General features: G+C 37.1%; 2 protein-coding genes across 3 annotated transcripts in view; one reads left to right on the forward strand and one right to left on the reverse strand.

Moving 5' to 3' along the window:
• The window catches only part of LOC111427854 (neuroligin-4, X-linked-like), a 108419-nt gene that overhangs the window by 16511 nt on the left and 67436 nt on the right, over nucleotides 1-24472 (forward strand). The window lies entirely within an intron of this gene.
• On the reverse strand, nucleotides 20231-23266 carry LOC139429971 (uncharacterized). Its single transcript, XM_071196479.1, has one exon. It carries the CDS (start codon nucleotides 23264-23266, stop codon nucleotides 20231-20233), a length of 3036 nt encoding a protein of 1011 aa, XP_071052580.1.

The following is a 24472-nucleotide window of genomic DNA, read 5'->3' on the forward strand; positions in this document are numbered from 1 at the left end:
GTTTCCGATCCCGTGGGAGACCCTTGCGGACGTCGGGAAAAACGAGCGGATCGGATCCGATTTAGTGGTTACCTAAAAACCTTCAACTTACGATTTATCGTCGCTTGAGATTAAAATTTGTTTAAAAATTACCAACAGATTTATTGCATTTTATTCATAAAATAATATCTTATTTTAAGATTATTTTGTGAGATCAAATTTAATAACGAAGAGACGTTTTATAATGTTTGGGTTCAAGTGGTAACTTGAGAGTTTAATATATGGAAAGTAGAGTAAAACCTCAATATAACGGAGCTCGTTAAAACGGAATTATTCCCCAAGTTGCTTTATTCCATGATCATAAGTAAATTCGGGGTATTCCCCGAGTTGTCTAAACGATGTATAAATCAAGGACGGTAGTTCTAGTCTTAATTGTTATTCAGCGCTAGATTGTTATATATTTTTATTGAACGAAAAGTAGAACTAACACTAGACCTAGAACTAGAAACGTTTGGATGTAGCCGTACGTCTTTTAAGACGGGTAAACCCGAATGTGTCTAGTTCTATATCTAGTGTTAGTTCTAATGCAAGTGTTAGTTGTAGTTTTAGTTGTTATTGAGCGTTAGACTATTGTATATTTATTTCATTGAACTAAAACTAGAACTAACACTAGACCTAGAACTAGAAAGTTTCCGGTTTAACCGTGCGTCTTCAGACCTTGATTATAACATGAACACCTTCACAACAGCACATTTTAGACTAAGACTTGACTTTTAGTCAAGTAGTTTCAAACAATAATACCAACAACGCAAACATAGCTCAGCAAAATATGGCAGTAGAGCACATCTTGCATCTAATTTTAACTCATAAAAAGCTGGTGAAAAGCCGGGAGCTCGGAATAAGATGTATTGGCCCTATATGGACATATGACATCAAGTTATGGGGTTGCACTATCAAAGTAACATAGCTATAATTCAAAATTTTCAGAACAAAATGCTAAGAAACTGTTGATGCATCTTGGTACATTTGGAACATCGACCACTATCAGGACCGAAATCATCAGGAAATGTTCTCAGGGATTTGATTATAAGGAATGGCTACATCGTCATGTTAACATTGAAGTCATCTAGTTATTTGATAATACTGAGATTAAATGAAGACTTGAGAGAAAAAAAAAACATTTAAATTTGTGATTTTATTTATATAGATTTCAAAAGATTTTAATGTTGATGAGTGCTTTTATAAGCCTTTGTATTAATTTACTTGAGACAGGAAATCCGATCATCTTTTCCTTTGAAATTCAAATTACGTAATAGAAATGAGAACCGTCCGCTTCCAACGATTTGCAACCGAATCTATTCAGTGATATCCTTATTCTAATTATAACTTTAAGAAGATTATATTTCTCGGGGACAAAACTAATGAGACAAACAAAGTTGGCTCCGGAATCTTTGTACGGCCATTCGATATGACGGGTTTGAGTTTTGACGGATTGCTACGCCAGCCTCAATTACCGTTCGCGCTCGTTCGTCCATTTGGGCTCGGAGCTTCGCAAATTGGACCTGAAAACGCGGCCCGGGAAACGATAATAGAGAATAATCGGGTTACACGAGCATACAAAAAAAAACGAACGTGTTCGTTGTTGCATTTCGTTGCTTTTCACCTGGAATTTTAAAATTGTGACATTTCGTTCGATATACAGAAAAAGGGAATGTAGCGTTTCGACGAGGTATCTTTCTCGAGCACACGTAATGTGCCACTCTCTGATTTCTAGACGTTCTTATTGAAACGTTTCGTATCCCGCGGGAGAGTCCGGAGAACGTGCTCATCCGGTATTCAGGCTTGCGTTTCATGGAAATACGTCTTCGGACGTGTACATACGAAATTATCCTTTCCAATATTTCATAAAAGTAGCGAACCCCGTTTCGGCTTTTATCATACCACCGCCTCACGTTATTTGAAATATTAAGTAACAATTTCTGGATACCCGAAATCTTGAAATTTTAAATAACCTCTCTATACTAGCATTACTAGCTCAAGCTTATTTATGGAATATATGCAAAATGAAAACGTATCGTTTTGGTGCAAATTAAGTTAGCAATCAAGTGCTGAATAACGATTATAAATCATTTCATGTTTCAATCGAATAAACTCGATTCGAATCCGTGCTACAAACATCGCCGCGTCCGAATTGATGGCTCACCCATCCATCAATCATTTCCGGTAACTGCTTTTAATTAATTACCATTATAACATACGCATACCGAATTGATGTGTAAATAATGCCAAATCATAAATAATTCAACGCTTTACGTACTAAAACCAGAACATAAATAATGTTTATCTTCATAATTTTCTTTTGGGTTACATCATCAACGCGGATTTTAATGAATACTCGGGTTATTGGGTAGTAAAAAAATGGGGGATCCACTTTATAGACGTTTTAAGTAAACGACCAACAGCTTTTCGTGGCGCTTCCAAAGTACCGCGTCCTTAACCATTGAGACTCTTTGTAACGTGGAATTTTATAACGTTCGCTTCTTTTTATACTTTGCAGTGGTGGTCGTCGGCTTCGGCTCTTGGGACACGACATAAAAGCCCACGGCGTCATAAACATCCTCCCTGGGACACAAATCCCATCCTAGCCGAAGGGGACTTACGCTTCACAAGATGTGGCTTTTTGATAATCACTTCACAAAAGCCCCATCGACATCGCTATAACCCTTCTATATATAAAAAAATTACTTTAAATATACTTCTTAGATTAAGATCTTTCTTTTTTCTGGGTGGAAAAAATAAGGTAATGAAATAAGATGTTCGTCCGGTTTAACAACCCGTGATATTGCATCCGCTCCAATGATGGTGCACGGTAAACATCCTGTCCTTGCTTCGGGCACCCTCCACAGAATGTAATGCGTAGCCTGGGCTTTATTAAATTCTGAATATTACACTGAACTGCGCTGGCGCAGCCCGAAAACCAGCAAAATCGGTCCCCCAAAACTGGCAGCGAAAGCTTCAAATTGCCCGGTCGTATAAACGGACACACCGACAAAGCTTACTTCGCATCAAATTAAAATCTTTGTCGTCGGTTACAATTTCATACGATGCACATCGGATTACGTAGATGAAACGCATTCCCCGTTTCCATAATCTCCGTATTTACACAGACAAACCTGTATCTATACCTTTGAGAATATTACACTGTTATTACACTATGCATTCATAATAGAACACTATCTAAATGTATGTACTCAACTTGATATGGAAAATAGCATTTTCATAACAAATTTAAAATACAGTAAAATCTCAATACAACGGACAAAATATCTTTATTTCATAGTATTAATATTAAAACTAGAACTAACACTATACTTAGAACTAGAAACATTCGGGTTTAGCCTCACGTCTCCTAAGATGGCTAAACACGAATGATTCTAGCTCTAGGTGTAGTGTTAGATCTAGTTTTAGTTAGTTCGTACCGAACAGATGCAGTAATTTGAGATTACACCTCCTCCCAGAAATATGCGCAAAATTTGGATAGAATTTTTCTATAGGTCCGAAGGAATAAATAATATTGGTCTGAAGACGCACGGCGAAACTCGAAACTTTCTAGTTCTAGTTTTAATTGTTATTCAGTGCTAGATTTGTTGTATATTTTTATTGAATTAAAAGTAGCACTAACTAATATAGAACGCAACAGTGTGGATAGCTGTTCGAATTTTTGTGCACTAAAATTATTCTTTAAACTTTTGTCTATAACGGATACTCCCTTACCCGTATTATCCCATTAAATCAAGATTTTACTGTATTCATTTATATTATAAATTCTTTTCTACTAGACATACTAATAAAGAACGGTTTCTCTTCCCTTCGCAATAAATTAAACAAGAACAGTAATATTTTAACGAGCGAAAGACTGGGTGAAGGGGGCTCCGGGAAATCCCCCCATTGTGCAAGGCTCGTTCTTTATCCCGGTCGCGACAAAAGAACGGCCCGCACTATCTTACGTTCTCATTGTCGCGTCCGTAGGCGCTTCCGGGTTGGCACCCCCCACGGGGTGCATCCCCAAAAGTATTATAGAGAATGCAAATTTATATCTGAAAATAAGCGCCGGTAATTGATCGGCCGCCCAATAAAAATGGATTTATGGACGTGCCCTATCTGGATCGCATTATTCATGGCGAGGCTGACGCGGACAGCGACATCCAGTGGGCGGGGGGTTACGTCCACCGCGATGCCGCCCCCCAACTGAAATGCGGAAATGACCGGGGGGGAAGTGATTGCCGGAGTGTAGCCCACTTTTCAGATTGTCGCCGTTCGAGTTTGGCACTTAAATGTTCGATTTCCAGTTCGAAGTATTGATTCCGTCCCTCCGGGTTTCAACCGCCAATTAAGAATTGAAAAAGAATAGTTTGCGAATGTTTGCTCTTCCTTTTTAATAGAATTCTTTTCGGGTGTACGTTTTAAATTAACTTTAATTTCCTTGTTTATTTCAAGAATGGAGCAAATTGTAAATTTTGTACCGAAGTGAATTGTTTGAATTACTCTGAACATGGAGTAACGGCATTTCAGTAAATTTCAGTGAATTTCCGTTGATGTGCCGTACAGTGAATTTAATCTGCGTTGTTTAGGAACCTTTGGACCGGCTGAATACGTTCAGCAATGGAATAATAATGGTCGGTTACGTCGAGAACAGTTCTTGCATGATATTATTTCCAGTCATAATCTGAAACTTTATATTGTATCCGTAACGAACAATATGTTTGGTAACGCATCATAGCTTGTTTACTATAATTAGGTACAAAAAGTCTATTAACCGAGTAAGTTACTCTATTGTATGACATGAAACATCTACTCCCAATTGAAACAGGTCGTTTATGCGGTCAACCCCAATGCAATTTACCCCAACAAGCTGGCTTCAGATTACCGGCTCTTCCGATAGGTGTCCCACATAGCGAGTTATTAGCGGGTTGTGCACATTACTAACGCTTGGAGTTCAATATGGCACCAAAAGGTCGAAGTGCTTACCCGAATTCCAAATATTTAAGGGTCCAAAATTTCGAATATTCCCGATTCTTTACATTATATCAGAGATGTTTGGTGTGGCACAAAGTCGGCCAATTTTTTTGAAATTTTACGATCCCCAACGGGGCAACTGTTCAATATACTCCCGATGCTGCGACATGATTATGCTATGGACGGAGGCGGACTAGGTCCAGTCATACAATAAACGGAAATGGCGATTTAAATGCAAATTTCGGTTCGGTGAATTTATGATCGATCTGTTTATCCGGTGCCGTTTTGTTTCCTCGTTTTTTTTTTTCGTTTCACGGCGTTCCCGGTTGGCCGTCGCGAAATCGAAATTCAAATAGTCCGGGAGACAGCGAATAGTTTCGCATCGCCGACCCGTAGTTTATTCAAACGTTATTTTCCCCCCTTTTCCCGTTCACAAGAACACGTTACATTGTATTTTTCAACCCACATTTAACAAACTTGACAGATACGAAAATGTATTATGATTTACAAAATTTTCTATACTCTGTTTTTAAACCAGGAGGAGTAAACGCGAAAGTCAGATTTACACTAGGAAAAATCACCAGAAAAGATCACTAGATATTTTGGCGGTAAATTTAAATTAATAATTATTATTATTTATTTATTTACTTATTATTGTATTTATTTTCGTTTGTTATCGTCAACACTAAACATACAAATTAACATTGAAGTTATGAGTGTATTTATTTCAAAATATAATAAAGAAGGGTTTAAGAACACAAAATTTACAATAATGACACGAAACTGTCGAATCGTCAATAACCTAACCTTCAAATTCAAAATCAAAATTCAAAATTGCCTGTGTGTGAACCTTCCTCGCATTCAACCTATCACGTGCAAGGTCAATCTGGTGACAAATTTAAAATACTCCTCCTGGTTTAAAAACAAGGTATAATTGCCAAAGAAAACTTCAAGGTATAATTAATGTTTGTAAACAAAACTAACCTTACCTAACATTCCTTCACGCTATAATTGACATTACAAAAGAAAACTTCACGCTATAATTGCCATTACTAATTGCCAAAGAAAACTTCATGGTATAATTAATGTTTGTAAACAAAACTAACCTTACCTCACATTCCTTCACGCTATAATTGACATTACAAAAGAAAACTTCACGCTATAATTGCCATTACTAATTGCCAAAGAATACTTCATGGTATAATTAATGTTTGTAAACAAAACTAACCTTACCTCACATTCCTTCACGCTATAATTGACATTACAAAAGAAAACTTCACGCTATAATTGCCATTACAAATTGCCAAAGAAAACTTCATGGTATAATTAATGTTTGTAAACAAAACTAACCTTACCGAACATTCCTTCACGCTATAATTGACATTACAAAAGAGAACTTCACGCTATAATGGCCATTACTAATTGCCAAAGAATACTTCATGGTATAATTAATGTTTGTAAACAAAACTAACCTTACCTAACATTCAGCGTCTGAAGACACAGGGCTAAACCCGAAACTTAAAAATATACAACTTAGCGCTGAATAACAATTAAAACTAGAACTAACACTTGCACTAGAACTATACTCTGTTTTTAAACCAGGAGGAGTAAACGCGAAAGTCAGATTTACACTGGGAAAAATCACCAGAAAATATCACTAGATATTTTGGCGGTAAATTTAAATTAATAATTATTATTTATTTATTTACTTATTATTGTATTTATTTTCGTTTGTTATCGTCAACACTATACATACAAATTAACATTGAAGTTATGAGTGTATTTATTTCAAAATATAATAAAAAAGGGTTTAAGAACACAAAATATACAATAATGACACGAAACTGTCGAATTATCAATTACCTAACCTTCAAATTCAAAATTCAAAATTGCCTGTGTGTGAACCTTCCTCGCATTCAACTAATCACGTGCAAGGTCAATCTGGTGACAAATTTAAAATACTCCTCCTGGTTTAAAAACAGAGTGTAGTAGTATTTTAAAAATGTTTTTAAAATTTAAATCGATGTAGCGTCAATAGTTATTTCTTGAAAACCAAACTAACTACACAAGAAGTCAGATCATGAAATTTTTTCAAATATAGCTTTAGAACGCAAAATAAGAAATAAGATCCTCTGCCAAACGTCATTTTTAGTGTAGCAGTAGACATAATAAGTTTGATTTTCATCGTTTAAGAGAAATATAATGCCCAAAATAAAATTCCCTGCACGAAAAAGGGTGGATGAACGAGGAAGCCTTCTAACTGCGGATTGAAAACCTATGGAACTGGTGTGGAATATTAAACATCGAAATTCGGATATTTCAATGTTTCAAGATCTGTTTATACACCTTTATCGATATTTGTTTAGTACAGGATTTAATTAGATGGCTAGTCATTATTATGCCTTGCAACAGTTTTCAACCCAACCTCAAGAACAGACAAAACAGGCTGGGGTTCCTTTTCTTTGCATGTAAAATTGGATTGGGGTATTCCAAGATTGGAAATGAAATTGGATTGGGTTGGTTTTAATGATTCATTTCTAAATGGCGTTATCCATAAAATCTGCTCAGGGTGATTCATACTTGATGAGGTTGGAATGATTGTATATGAAATGAAAATCTTGGAGATTGTCTACTGCGTCGCAAATTTTTTTTATCCATGCTGAGGTTGGAGTAAGATATTCTACGAAGAATGATTCAATTCATGATATAGTTTCATTTGCCAAAACAATCAAATCAGATTGATATATCCTTGAATTGATAGTAGGGTTGGATTGAGACACGTTCTTCAAAGTTTGAGGTAAATCCTTAGACTAAGGATTCAAATCTGAATGAGCTTATATTGTGAATAAGATCTTCATAATAAGATCTAGTTAAAAGATTTAAGAATTCTACTTGTTTATGGAAATTTAGATAGAAACTTATTGTGAATAATAACCAGAAGATATAATACTTTAAAACTGGTCTAGAGAGAAAGAAACTATCTTATAACTCCAAAATTCGAAACACTTAAAAGATAAACTTGTCTAAGAACAAACTAAGTACCGTATTATTATTCCTGCAAAGAAACTGACTACAAAAGATATTTAAACAATACTTGGTTTTCTAAAATCTTGCGAGTATCTCTGTTGAACCTAGTTTAATTGTTTGTTCAAATAACAACAGAAGCAGACAATCCGTGGAAGAGAATGCACGCGGAACCTCGTGACAGATGCAGTGTCTCTTGTGTATATACAGAGTGAATTTATTCGTTTGCTGACAATAGATCCCGCGATGCACGCGTATTATCGTCAACGGTTTGCGGGTTGCAAATTGCACAATAACGGCGTTGGCGTCGCGATGTCATTTGTTAAAACCTCCACCTCTGACTCCTCTTCAGAGTTACGCGACAACCTCCTAGCTTTCCTCTTTGCCCGTCCATTTCATTGCTCCATTAGTTCTAATCTCAACCGCGGGGCTTTGTGCGCTACGAGTTTACAACCGAAAGTTTCGCGGACGATTTGTCAACGCCGCAACCGAAAATTTAAATGCATGGTAATTTGTTACTGCTGCCCGTTATGCTCTTTTGTTGCTGTGTTTGTCCTCGTTTTTTTTCGCTGGTTTGTTAGTTTCGACCGAAAAAAGAGGACTCATACGAGTTGGAGTATTGAAATCAGGGAAAAAAGAATTGAAAACGAACGCCGCTTTGTGAATAATCTCGAAATCGAATTCGCGGCGTTGCCGTCGTTCTCGCATTCGCCGACTACTCTGTGTCGGTTCGTTTACGTTCGAGTTTTGCAAACGATGTCCGGCACCGTTACCCGCGACAAAGCTCATTTTCTGGCCTGCCCCCTACCATGCAAATCGTTAATTGTGTCACAAAACAACGTCCGTCCGACAGGGAATCCTGTAACAATTACCCTGAACACCAATGGAATAAATATCCTGTCGAACCCAAATGTTTGCAATATGTAAACGAATACATGCTAACAATAGATAAATTGTACCTCTGTGTTAGTGTTATTTCTACGATATACACAAATACACATCGTTTATATACAGTGAGTTTTACTTAAAATGCAATATACAAAAATATAGTTCCATAGAAACCAGGGCGTATCTACTTACTTTGTCCCACATAAAATGTAACATTTTTTAATTTTTCTAGTTCTAGGTCTCATGTTAGTTCTAGTGACATAAGATATCACTATGTTGCATATTTTTATTGAACTAAAACTAGAACTAACACTACAACTAATACAAGACCTAGAACTAGAATCATTCGGGTTTAGCCGAACTAAATCCGGCTGTCCGAATGTTCTAGTTCTCGGTCTATAGTAGTTCAAATTTTTATTGAACGAAAAGTAGAACACTAGACCTAGAACCAGAAACATTCGTGTTTAGCCGTGCATCTCTTAGACGTCCGAAAACTCTACGTTATCATGGACTTTACCTTTTCCAAGCAAAAGTTTTCCTTTGCATAACTACTCAATGCCTGTACTAATTAAGCTATGTTGCATTTCTGCATTCATATATTGCGAGTTATACGAAATTCCCAGTAAAACCAAAAAGAAGAGGAGAGAACAAGATTTTTTTATCAAAACCCTTTATATTGATTATGTTCCCGATGCTTCCGGCAGAATAAATAACTCGACAGTAAATCAAACATTTACAGTTTGGCGGGGTGCCAAAGAAACCCCTAAGGAAGATGCGGCCGGCTTTTTACGAGCAACAAACCTGCACGTTTTTGTTTTACGGCCTCACCATCGCTGTGATGGATTTTTTACGTCGATTTAAGAGTCTCCGAGGCCCATGGCGATTTACGATCGTACTGTGTTTAAAGCATGAGATCTCCTTTAATCATAGTGACATGCCATTAAGACACATTTTCAAAACCAAATACAAACAACCAATTGTTCATGGAAAAAAAAGTTTATCACTAGAAAATCGTAAGATTGTGTAAGAGTATGCTCAAATAAGATGAAAGGCCGCGAAGGAAACGTGTTTCATACCTTAACGATGAAGAGGATCTCGTGTATCACAAAGGCTACCTTGTCGAGGCGTTTAAGAAACTACACTTTAAAATGGAAGTCGGGTTAAGGAACGTCTTATATTTTACATGAACCACTCCTGCTAAGAACCCTGAACGCTACAGGAGGCATCGTTCTCTCTCGATATTTCGAGAGGAGTATGCTTGGAAATCTCGGAGTTGGGCCGCTCAATTATCGAGAATGTCTAATTTTACCAGGAAAGGGTTCTCCGGATTTATTACAAACCCTTGAGCGTTGTTAATTTAACGTTTATCTAACTCGCAAGGGTTAACGCAAATTGTTCTTTAATTTTCAAAGAGCTTATCATTTGAGTAATTGATACAAACGAGATTGTAATACATAAAATAAATAGTGATCAATAGAATATGTAGGTTAGGATAATGTTAGCTCGTTCATTTTCTTTAGTTAATCCCCTAGCGTACGTACATTGAATATTTAGATCGATTTTCGTATGTCGTGTGGTGTGTGCTTTCCGTGGAACAAAGAATGGGTTAAAATATAGCCGACAGCGTCGCATTCGAACGAAAGAGTAAATAAAGCCCTCCGCGTTGCAGACTGAATAGATGCGAACGATGTATTATTTTAATGGATTTCGAAGCCGCATCCATCCTACATTTTTTTATGGAAAAAAGCTCTCAAACTGTCACAACTTCTTAATAAAATTTTAGTCAGAAACTTTCTCTTTGAAACACGACTTTTTCCTTTAGTTTAAAAGGTGATGCCAAAGTCTTAACGTCGACACTAATTGTAACGGAAAATTGGGTCTTGTGTAAAAAAGACATTCATCAGGTCTTAAATCAAAGAATCCGATATCGACTTCCGCTTAATGCGTTCTCTCCCAAACTTTTATAGTCACCGTGTTCGTGCCAAACATCGCCGTGAGCATCTTATTAGGTCGTAAATTATCTTTGTTTTCGAACTGAGCAGATTCCTCGCTTCACAGGGGGAAATTGCTTTTATTAAGTAAAGACTCTTTCCAACGGTGATACCGCTGTTTCCAGTTTATGACTTTCTTCGTAGATAAATTCATCATAAACTATTTGATTTATCGTTTTGTACCTTATTACTTTTCTTTTCTCTAGTTTATTCAGTAAAAGTGGTTAATATCTTAGATATTTTTAGGTAGATTTGTCAGGAAGGTGTGAACCTGTCAAAAAGCCATAAGAAGATTCCAAGCATTGGTGTCACGTCCGTAATCACGCCGTACAATGCATACGGCGCGACACGTTCATTTCACGGGACGTGAACAGGGGCGTCGCGACGCGGACGGACGACCGAAATGAGTTTGGAAGTGTTCGGGAAAAAGGCCGACCAGTGGCGCCGCGGCGCCTTCAAACATCTACAGTTCGGTCACGAAATCGCCGACTGCGCCGCGACGCGTCCTATTGAATTTGGCGAATGGCACAGTAGCGTTGCGACGCTTCCTCAACAGCGACGTTTATTTTAGAACTCTCTTCGCACTCGAACATTCGGAAATTAAACTGAATGATAAATGTACATTTAGAATAAACTTTTAACATGATATTCTTTTCAATTTTTTTCTTATTATAAACAAAACATATTTGAATACAATAAAACTTCGATGTATCGGACCATATTTTTAAGACATATTTTTAAAATATTTAAATATTAATGTTAGAGCTCGTAGATAGAATCCATCTCGGGTTCATGTTCATAGATAAACCCAGGGTATTCCCCGATTTGTCCATATGATGTGTAAATCAAGGACGATAATTCTAGTTTTAATTGTTATTCAGCGTTAGATTCTTGTATATTTTTCATTGAACTAAAACTAGAACTAATACTAGACCTAGAACTAGAAACATTCGGATTTAGCCGAACGTCTTTTAAGACGACTAAATCCGAATGTTTCTAGTTCTCGGTCTAGTGCTAGTTTTAGTGGCAGTGGTAAGTAGCGCTAGTTAGCATAAGATATTACTATGTTGTATATTTTTATTCAACTAAAACTAGAACGAGAACTAAAAACATTCGGGTTTAGTCGTGAAAAAACTTTCAGTTGTCAATGTCAACTTTAATTTTATTATTATATTCGTAATCTTCACAAAATAACCTTTAAAGTGAGTCCAAACATGACGCATTCATCTCAAAAAAAACAAAAAGTTCGAACTTTCAACTTTTAATTTTGGCATATTTGTCAACTTCATAAAAAATCCTTTAAAATGAGTCCAAACTCGACATATTTAACTTTGATATTAATGAAGATAGAATCACTTCCGGTTTGAAACGTCAACATCAATTTTGACATATTTGTCTTTTTCATTAAAACACCTTTAAAATGAGTCCAAAGATGACGCACTTATCTCAAAAAACAAAAAGTTTGAATAAAAAACATTAAACCCGAAGTTAGCAACAATGAAGATAGCAATTTAAATATTAATACCAACCTTATTTTATTTTTTTTTTTATTATATTTTTGTTTTTGTGACAAATATTAAGACGCTTAAGTTGCTTATATCTCTAGTAATATTGGAATTATACGTATCATGTTTGGACTCATTTTAAAGGATTCTTTACGATGATTACAAATATGTCAAAATTGACGTTGACATTCTTAACCGGAAGTTAACCATAGCTTCATTAATATTGAAGATAAATATGTCGTGTTTGTACTCATTTTAAAGGATTTTTAATGAAGATTACAAATATGTCAAAGTTGAGGTTGACATTTTAAACCTGAAGTTAGTTATCACATAATAGAAGGTTTATAACTGAAGTTAATCTAATCAATTCGTCTAAAAGTATAAAATCAAATTCTAGATAATTTTCTTCCAAAATTTTTACACGCTTTTGGCTATAACGGAAACTCCTTTCACGTTATTAATCCGTTTTATCGAAGTTCTGCTGTATAAGAAAAGTTAAAAGAAATATTCAGCAGATTTTCAGCACATATTGAATTTAGTGTATCAAAGTGACACGTTTTTTTTTGCACCTTGGGGGTAGTTTTTTTTATATAAGAAAGGAAAAGACTCCTTCGAATCCAGTTTAAAATATGCTACGTGACCCTTTGACAAAGCGGGTAATCAACTGTATCCCTTAAGGAAGAGGTACGCGTCCGGATCGCGGAAAGAGATATTGAATGGATAGCTGGAGGTTGCAGCTGAACGTGGAACAGGTCAACCGATTCCTGACCATCTGCCTCCAGGACTTTGCCTGCGAGAGATTTGTTCCGACCCGGTGGATATTTAAATGGGAATATTGAATCAGGATGTGAAGGATTTGATAAAAAGTGAAAATAAATAACTACTATAAACATTTTAAATCTTTCGTAATTTTATTATTTCGCTATATTTTGTCGTGGACTGTATATTGATGTTGTCTCCGAGGATTCCCAGCCGTTGTTTTAAGCGATTTTTTCGCCGTCGTATCTTGCCTTTCTCTTCTGAGTAATGTGAGGGTAGGCCACGGAAAATGTGGGTGATATTTTATCACGGAAGGTCGCTTTCTCGAAACTCAGCCTCTGGTTTTGATTTACTCCTAGTCGCAAGGTGTACGGTATAAGCTATTTCAAGGGATATTTATAAGAAATTGCTCCATCTTGGTATTACGCACGGTGTCATATTCGGTTCAAACTGTATTTTAGCGTAGGCAATTTAAATTTACCACTGCATATTTTATCACAATTGATTGCGTAGCCGCCGGTTTGAAAGTCATCATTAATACAATCGATTGTAAAAATGCATTTGATTAACTATTAATCGGGAGGTTGCATAAAACGGGAACTCGTAAAATCGTCACAGCCTATCGAATCGACCGTCCATTCGAACATATTCAACCGCTGAATATTCAGTGTTCCAACGAAAACCGGGTTTTTGTGGGCAATGCAGACAGTTTTGAACGTCACGTTCGAAAATTTATCAGACCTCGCTTCATTATCGCCGTCCAGCTACAAACTTCCGTTCGACAGATTTATTATTATAATTCGCGCAACGGCAAATCGTCCAAAATCAGACCAAATTATACGATCGGATCGTTCAATCGAGTGTCGACTGAAGCTCGTGACGTGCAAGTTACGATCAGTAATTTCCCGTTCAATTATTCAGAACCAAACCTTCTCGGTCATAATTAAACAATTTATGAACTTCAGGAATTAATTATCTAAAAGAGAACCTGTTTTTGACCCAAAAATCGGTTTAAAGTTTAATAATCTGGTGAAAACGAATTTGAATAGAAATATTCGTGGAAAATAAATTGCCCGCGTCCATCGTGAATACACGATAAGGGGGGTGAAAAAAATTCCTAACCGAAACGAAAATGGAAAGCAAAGGCGGGTGCGTTCGATCGCAATCCGCTGATCCCCATTTGTATATGCATATGTCCCAAGTCTTTGACGTACCGACAGCTCCACACGAATCATCTACATCAAAAGGGTAACTCGCGTTGAAAAAATCCCGTCCGCACCAAAAACCAACCTTATTTTTCTCATACATAAAACCCAACCAAATCAGACACATTTTCACGCGTTCGAATAAAAACTTTGTTGTTCTTTGACCGAAAGCGATGTTGCGAAAATTGGTTGTTTTAAGACGACGGGCATTTGATGGAAGACGGTCGACGTTGAAGGTAAACAATCGAATGGCACCCGTAAAAAGTTTGTAGGAGACGATGGTGCGAGGCGCTATATTAGGACCATAAAGGGCGCTGGTAATTTCGCTAAAAGGGAATCCAATTACTGTGAGTAACTTTGTCCTGTAATGTAAGAAATTTCGTCGCTACCGTCTCACAGAAGTTTTATACGGACACTACCTTTAAACCTTCACCTAAAGTTCTTCTTTTCTTTTCCCAATTTATCCTCACACAAGAAATAACTTCATATATCAGAATCACTTTAAACTTAAAAGGTGTTATGTTACAAATCAAATCAAAAATTGTTAACATAAAACAATGAAAGTGGGTAGATTCTATTTCATTCAAGATATGTGTCCTTTCCAAATCTAGTTACAGTCGGAAGGCACGAGATGTATAACCTATCTATTCTAATTCCGTGATAATTTGTTAATAATGAATTATCATCATTATCAGCATCTTCATCTCTAGAATTTTCATTCACGACGTTTTCATTGAATCAGGAACCTGTAATCAATACAATGCAATTTCTGCCTCCTTTTTGCACTTTGGACTTTATCTAGTATAATGGCAAACATTTTCTGGTATCTGGAATATAAGTACTCTGTTGTGTAATTTTGGATTTTATTTTATAGTCCATCGTCCATGATCTGTGCCGTATAATTGCTGTCTATTTCCAAGAAATTGGATTTTTTGACAACTGCAAAGACTTCTCCTTTGCGTTATCTTAAATTCTGCAATCTGTACACTCTAATATTTGGGCATTTTCTTAGAATTTTGAATCTACGAGCAATGTATTGCTATTTCATACCTCGTTTTGTATTTTGAAATAATTGCAGTATAATTCAAAGCTTGGTCAAACCTGCAATCTGTCCAGCATAAATCCATACTTCTTTTAGGAGTCGAAAAAATTTTGATACCTCTACATGATATGTGGACCAACGCTATGTTGCAGTGTGATGAAAGGGAAATATGTGTAAGGTATCACTAGGTTGAGATAGTTTAGGTATACACCAGAAGAGCTTTCCAATATGACAAACAAACACAAATGAGCAAACCAAGCAACGCACTCTGGTGCAAAGTCAATGTCAGACAGTGATACCACCAGCAGGCCATGATTAGTCGTTTCAAACACAACCCTGAAGTCGATCAAAATTATGTATGAATCGTATCTGAATTATAAAGTACTCTAATGTCCAAAAACGTACCGTTTCCGTGCTACAACCGTTTAAAAACAGATTTGTTTAGTTACATAAGTTAGAAGCACCCTACGTCATGTAACTAAGCGTCGGATGAGGTGATGTCAAGTAATGTCTCCTACCTCTCGGAGCTGAGGTCTCATTCACATGGCTTTTAGTGTTAAAGCAACATAGTTGAGTGCAGGTTTGCAGAATACACCGAACTGATCCTTCTGTGTGGCGAAGATCGAGGTAATGGATAGCTCGTCGCCTTTATTAAGATCGTTATCGACAACGTCCGACTCCATCGTATATCTTTTTCGTCACAATTACGAAAAGGCTTCGAGCAGAATGGTTAGTTTTACTACCTGCATGAATGTCTGATGCTCCAAGGAGATGCCGCATTCCCGATTTGGAAGAGGCCATATTGCATCACGTTGAAGAAAACATGTCAACGAGTACACGAGCGATTCCGCGTGCAATAGATGTTGCTCCCAGCACCGTCTGGAATGTTCGGCATGAACAACAACTACAACCATACCAATTTCATTATTTTTCATTGTCATTATTCAAACGGCTGTAGAACAAAAATGGTACGTTTCCGGACATGGATTCCAATTCAAAATATTATCTACTCAGTCCCCTCTACAACTCCTAAAAGTTTTAAGGAGAGTTTTAGAGCCCTCTGTATATTGAATGCACTTCAAAATACAAATAGAAGTTTAAAACCACAATGATACCTAATGTGTTGTATGTATGTAATATCAATATTACGAAATTTTATCCTCTTAAAGCAAATTTAATTCATCAAAAAAAAAAATAAATAAAAAGAAATGTGATCATGAACCACGATGATACTGCAGGGATAGTCGGTTCCAGATTATCCCCAAGAGATGTAATTGAATCTCGCGGACGCAGTATTTTAAACGCTCGGTTAATGTGGATCCAATTAAGACTCCTGGATGTAATAGTCTGGAGGAAGTAATTTCTTTAAAATGAGATTGCGCTTGCAACCTTAATCGTTCCTCAGAAATTGTCTAATAATTGTCTTTCGTCTTCTGCAATTCACTAACGAGATTTTAAGTAGCGCCTCAAGAAAACGGATTTATCGTTAAATACTTTTAGGTGCTAAATAAAAAGCTTCCTTAACAGATTTACTTTTTTTCAAAATTTTTTTTATAAACAAATTAATTAGATATCGTGTTGAGATTTTGTAAAAGATGTGTTAATAATGATTATGTCGAATGAAAGGCAGGTCTTCGTGTTCATCGTCAACAAAGCGGTGATATCTGCGTCGTCGTCGTCGTTAATCGAATTCGCAAATTTCCGCTGGTTCGGTTGTCGTCGTCGGAGATCGCTGGTGTGGCGTAAATTTGTGGAGATGTGGACAGATGGCACATCGGCGTCATCGCCGCCGAGGCATCTCTTCTAAACCCCTGAAGGAGCGTCGAACTATTTGCCGCATAATTGAAAATAAACGTTGTTCGCGAGTAATCAACGGGAATTATGTGATAACAATCGAATCAGAATTTAATCCGGACGTCCAGGTCAAATAATGAATTTTGGACCGGCTCCGGGGGATGTTTGTTCATTAAGCGTAATATTCGAGGACCGGACGAAAGCACCACGCGAATCCGGTGGAACGCCTTCAGAATTTTTAACAATTAATTCGTACACGTTTAATTGCAGTTAAGTTTTAATTAAAAGTATTCCCTTTCGTAACACTCGTAACGTAGGGGCGCGCCCTTTCTAGACCCAATTCGGGGTAGATTGGAAAATAAATTACTTCTCCGGTAAGTCCCTTGACATAAACTTCCTTCGGGAAAATACCCATGGATTTTGAAACAGTATTTACATTGTTTTACAAGCGAATTATGAATAATTAGATGATACAAATTTATTATTTTTTATGTACACTTTAATTTTATTATTATATTACGATCTAAATAACATGAGTAAAAACAATTTTGTTTATTAAAATAGACAATGAAAATTTCTACCGTAGAAACCTCGTTCTCGTATTGTAGTCGAGAAGTCCCTTTTGTTCGTGTGTCTTAATTAGCAGTTTCGGTACGGTTCCGAGAAAAACTTCGCAGCAAATATTTCCATTTTGTTAATTATACTAGATTCCCCTTCGTGAGGACGCGCAATTTATTTAATAGAGCTAACTTTTAATTTAACAGAGGTGGAATCAACCTCCGAAAGAGTGATTCGTGGTATCCAACACAAAACTCATCTTAATCCATACAAAAATTGATTAAATCAAAATTTTTAACTTTGATTTTTGTATAGCACAGGTTATATGTTGTTGACAACCCCTCTTTGAAGTTTCCTAGGGTAAATTTTCGACTAGAATAAGATAAAGCCGTGCACACGGTGCTTACAAAGCAAGCTCGAAGCACTTAAAGTCGACGGTAGTTAGTTAGACGTCAGCATGCGGCATCTACAGACGACACCAGGCAATTAAAAGCAAATACATACAGATACTCAACACATTCTCTATGTGTGCATATTCTCCCCTAGATTACATATCCATTACATAACTTAATATTACTATCTTAATAATAGTGATGTTCAATTAAATAAATGAGATGTTAATTATTTTTTTAACTAAGTTGGTGCATCACGTCGACTCAAATGCAAACACTTTGTATACAAATCTCATAGTACATTTCGTTAGTTTTCCATCTTCAAGCAGTAACCATCCATCAAAGTGTGAGTAACGCTATGTCCCCGGCGTATTTCGTAACTCTCTCGAAGGCAAGAATTTTGTACTCGTTGCAGTCTACTCTTGTCCACTTTATGTAAAAGTAAATCTTAAACAACACTGAAGTAGTTCAAGTTGTCGAACACTAACTTTAAAAATAAAGATTTTGAATTATATATTTCGTCTTCATTTGCTTCGCGTGGGGACAATCCTCAACTCTATGAAGGTATAAGTTATTGTAAGTTATTCTAATTCTTCATCATTAACTTATTGTTAGTTTAATTTGCTGAAGTAAGGGAATTCAAAGTTCGGTAATCTCAGCATGATATGACATACAAGCTCTCTAATAATATTTGTTCTAAAAAAGGAGTAATTTGTCTAAACAGGAATATTTACAACAATAGAAAGAGCAAACTAAAATTGGATTTTAAATTTACTCTGAATGCTTTGATAACAGAGTTGTTGACTGCGCTGAGGTTGAGTAATAAGTTCTGGAAATAATGAAGATGTTATTAATCGAAAATTGGTATTTAATCGTCTGGGCGGTCATAAATTTACCGTTAGATGAACAGTAATCAGTTGCTACCGCAATATTGATTAGTGTTTACATAATCGGAGAACTCCCACGGTTTGAAACACTTAATGTGTTTATTTCCAAAGCATGTATGATATCAATTCACCTATAAACGGGTTAAATATCGCAAAAATTGATTGAGTTTCCTTTCAATAAGCCTAGTGCCATAAGGATCAACCCAAGTCAGAATCAAGTTATTCTATTTAAAACCGATTTTCACAACTCCTCCAACCATTTACTTTTTATGCCAACATTGAGATAATTTAACAACATTGTACATCACACTATAATAAAGTTGCAATGGTGGGGAAGTGCTCCCTCTTGCTGAAAGTAAATCTCATCGTCATCACCAAATTGAAATTTGTTGATTATCTCTCACCAGTGACAGCTTCGTTAAAAAAATATGGTCCTATAATGAACATTAACTAATTGGGGGCTAATTTTGCATAGGTTTTGGACGTGGTTGGTCACTTTCTGCCAAGGTATCTGATTATTTATTTTTATCTGGTGGGCGCTGGTTAACAACAAAATCTTGGTTTTACGTTTCCATAAACTTTATTATTAATTACACTTAAACTATACATATAAATTGCGATTAGTTGTGGCGAGAGTTATATAGGGAGCCTTGCTCCGCGTAAATTGAAGGGGTACTGTTTCGGTGTGTGTTAAATCGAAGGCTGAATAACTGATACGAGTTGAGCTCGCAGGCTCCTTCTTTATTTTAGGTCATAACTAAAAACCCTTACCTAAACACCGAAATACCCCAACGCATTCCCACACTTAACTCCACCCAATAAATAATGCGATAAAAGACTCTAATATTGCGACTCGAGACACTTCAAATCTAGACTAAACAAATGAGGCGATACAAATAAATCCAATATAAATGAACTAATATAATATAAACCTATCAAATCTAATATAAATTAACCAATATAATATAAAATCTAACATGCTCCCCGCCTTGAAAGAACTACCTTTCAACAAATAAAAACACAAATTAACAATAATGACTCAACATCAAAATGTATGAAAAAAAATCGAAAAATTAAATTTACACGACTGAGTGATTAATCGCGCGCACACACAATTCACGCAATCACATCAATGAAACCCAAGACTGCTATTCTATTGGTAGTGGACACATCAGGCCCTTTTGATGATCCTATTTGGTGTGCGTAGCGTGCAATTGTATAATTCGGCCCTTAAGACACTTTAAGGCAGGCAAATTATCTTTCTTCATTGACACCAATCGGCCCAACCTTAAGTTAGCGTCACCCGTAGACCAGTCGTAGTACCTCTGCAGCTCAGACAAATATGCTTTGGACCACCTGGTCCAAAAATGTTGTTGAATCTGCTGGACGCGATGGAACTGCGATAAGCGGTCTTCATTGTTGCGACTCAAACCTGGATCTGGTGGGAAAGTAAGTTTCCCACCAATTAGAAAATGTGCCGGGGTTGATAGAGTCGTATGGTTGGGATCGGTGGATAATGGGGTTAATAGCCGGGAATTAAGGATGGCCTCAATCTGAACAAGTAATGTATACAAATTTTCGTACGTAAACGAGGCATTGCCGGTAACCCGACGTAAATGAATTTTTACTGACTTAACACCGCCTTCCCATAATCCACCAAGGTGTGGCAAGTTAGGGGGAGTATTCAACCAACTATTAGAAGCGTTTTCAATCGGTGTTTTGAGTTCGCTAGAGTTATCAATCAAGAACAGACTTAGCTCCTGTAATTCGCGATTACCACCCACGAACTTAGTTCCGCTATCAGAGAACATTCGATTCGGTTTCCCGCGCCTAGCTGAAAGTCGCCAAAGAGCGGCAATAAAACACTCTTTACTAAGTTCGGTTGGATTGATTAAACAGGCACGGTACATTTTAGGTATCTCCACGGTAGCTACGTGCGCGTATTCCCGAAACCGTTTCAAGGCACTGAACAAGTCAGGCTGTAATATGGGTCCCACCATCTGACAATTATTAAGCGAATATCCCATTGACGTAGGACATGATGCATCGAAAACGATCCTTGTGATGGCACTATTTTCATTTAACACTCCGTGGTGTGTTATGTAACAACCCTCGCGCGTATCAACAATCTTTCTCATTTGACCAAACTCCAAATACCCTCGCATAAATGCATGATATTGCTCACCGAATTCACGATTTTGTTTGCATTTCCGCTCGATACCCATTAAACGATTTTCCGCGGCTTTATACGATTCGCCCAACCAATCTAAACCTTTCTTTAGCGGTGTCGAAACAATGAATCGTCCGTCTTCTGCACGTTTAGTGGTTTTATAAAAATGATTTTCGCAAAATGTTTCATTTTTCGATGAGTGAACTAACCCTTCAAACTCCTCGACTTCCCGAAACCGCGCCAACTGCTTATTTATTACGGAATTGTCATCCTTATAAATTAAATTGCACCGCACCGAATGTGCCGCGCTCGCTTGTATCGGCCCCGAAACGATCCACCCCAAACGGGTGTTTTGCATGATAGGCCCTTTTGCAAGTTTGATTTGCCCAACGCATAACAAATTCCAAAAATAATCAGCCCCGACCAGCATATCTATCTTATCGGGTTTATTGAACAATGGATCCGCCAAGCGAATGTGTGTAGGTATTTTTAAAGTGTTTGCGTTTATTTCAAAATTGGGTAAATCATTCGCGATTGTTGCTATAACCAAGCAATTAACCTTAAGTGAAAAATCCGTGCAGTGTGAATGTATTCGCAATGAACAAGAACTCGTTATTGTTGACTGTGTTTGATTTATTGTTGCTACATTAACGTTTGTTGCTGTTCTAGACAATCTTAACCGCTTGCAAGCTTCTACCGAAAGAAACCTACTTTGACTGCCCGGATCCAAGAGTGCGCGTAATGAATGTTTTTTGTTATGTCTATCGAATGCGTGAACAGTTACGGTGGAGAGTAAGATGTTTGAATGATTTGCATGCTGTGCGAAATTTAGACTGTGTGCTTGGGTGGATGTCGTTGGTTGTGGTGGTGAATCTGAGCGATCGTGCGTCAAATGAAGTAAGGTATGATGACGAGAATTGCACCGTTTACAAGAGCTCGAACGGCATTGTTTAACAAAATGTCCCGACCGAAGACAATTCATACACACCTTTAATTGTTTGACCCGGTCTATACGGCCCTGAACCGTAAGTTTAGTGAAATTTGAACATTCCTGTATGTAATGTTCTCCATTGCAGTTTACACAACGCTTAACACCCGAATTAGCAACCAAAAACGTTTTTGATTTCGGTTTTGATTTATCGATTATCCGCTTACCCGAACCGTTTTCCAAAGTTTCCAATAAATCAGCGCGTTCTTTCAAAAAACCTAACAAATTTTCTAAATTCGCTTTCTTTAAACCGGACCTTTTTCTTTCCCACTCCCGATTGGAATCAGCGTCCAATTTCGACACGGCTAAATAAATAAGTGGCGTGTCCCAATTATCCGTAGGTTCATTCAATGCAGCTAACGCGCGCAGATGTTTACGAAAGTCGTCAATAAAACTTCGAATCTGCTGTGGATTATCACCCGAAACCCCTTCAATTTCGAACAATGCCTTAACGTGATTATGAATTAATATCCGCGGGTTATCATAACGCTCGCGAATCAACCCCCAAGCGACTTCATAGTTAGAATTTGTCAATTCTAAGCTTTCGATAACCTGACGAGCATTACCGGTCAGTGCCGACAGTAAGTAATGAAATTTTTGAATGTCGTTGATCATTGGGTTGTTATGAATTAATGATTCGAAAATGTCTCTAAACCCTAGCCATGCGTCGTAACCACCGTCAAACTTTGGTAAATCTATAACCGGTAGCTTTACATGTTGATCCGGGGAAGGTCCTACAATGAACGACGAATCGGCGCATATATTTCTATTTGTCAAAATTCGCTTAGCTTTAGCCGTATTTGCGTAAAAACTCGCCTCGAATGTCTCCCTCTCCGCGTTTTGTGACTCGCCATCAACGCTTAACAAATCTATTTCACCCTGAATTTCCTCGAACTCATCGATAAGATTAATTGCCCGATTGTATCTTTGTTCTAACTCTAACGAAAGTTCCTGATTAATACCGCTTTCTCTGATATTTGATTCAAATTTTATTACAAATTTCGCAAAATTCGTGAGTTTGCCCTTGACAATACCTCGTTTTTTAGTTAAATTTTCTGACTGACTCATGATCGCGATTGATAAGTTTCAGATTGAGAACGATAAAGGAGAAAGCAAAGGGACTTACGGTACTTGTTTCAATGGCGTTGGTCGCTTCCAGTACGTGATGGACGAATTTCTTCTATCTCGAATTTGTTGGGAGTTGCATGAAGTAGAAATTCGGTCTTCGAACACTCCTGGCAAATGTTCTCCAAAAAGCTGCGTAACTGGCGGGCCAACGTTGTCGAATTTAATTTAATTTAATTTTACACGCCGCATCAAGGAACCGAAGACACTTAAATCTTCTTATATTTCCCTATCCGGCTCGAAGGACCATTTATGATTATTTATTTTTATCTGGTGGGCGCTGGTTAACAACAAAATCTTGGTTTTACGTTTCCATAAACTTTATTATTAATTACACTTAAACTATACATATAAATTGCGATTAGTTGTGGCGAGAGTTATATAGGGAGCCTTGCTCCGCGTAAATTGAAGGGGTACTGTTTCGGTGTGTGTTAAATCGAAGGCTGAATAACTGATACGAGTTGAGCTCGCAGGCTCCTTCTTTATTTTAGGTCATAACTAAAAACCCTTACCTAAACACCGAAATACCCCAACGCATTCCCACACTTAACTCCACCCAATAAATAATGCGATAAAGGACTCTAATATTGCGACTCGAGACACTTCAAATCTAGACTAAACAAATGAGGCGATACAAATAAATCCAATATAAATGAACTAATATAATATAAACCTATCAAATCTAATATAAATTAACCAATATAATATAAAATCTAACAGTATCGCTTGATGGATATTCTTTGTTTCATAGCGAATTACTAATCCAATGCCAAAATACAAATTTGTCTTAGAAATAAATATTTGCAAAATGATTTTAGGTTTAAATTTACTACATACGTTAAAGTTAATGTGATTCAGTATTAGTTTTTGGATTTATTTGATAAGGCAAACGTTAGAGGTGGTCGTAGCAACTAGATTTCGAAACTTAATTTTCTAGTTCTCGCCGGTTTATCTTCAATTTCCAACGACGTACACACAGTCGGCGAGGGGTGGTTTATCTCTGAAGGGGGGTGCAGATAGCGGCGTCGCCGGGATAATTTAAAGTTAATTTACATCGTCCGCGCAACGAAGCCGCCGCGTCTAAACATACGGGAAGTTGGCCGCCGCTCTGTGGTAAACTTCGCGACGAACTTTGTTTGTACCTGGTGC

This window comes from Onthophagus taurus, chromosome 6 (assembly GCF_036711975.1).
Source record: "Onthophagus taurus isolate NC chromosome 6, IU_Otau_3.0, whole genome shotgun sequence".
NCBI classification, from domain to species: domain Eukaryota; kingdom Metazoa; phylum Arthropoda; class Insecta; order Coleoptera; family Scarabaeidae; genus Onthophagus; species Onthophagus taurus.

What these genes read in the sequence shown, in the direction of transcription:
- LOC139429971 (XM_071196479.1), bottom strand. Translation starts at nt 23,266, where the DNA reads ATGAGTCAGTCAGAAAATTTAACTAAAAAACGAGGTATTGTCAAGGGC.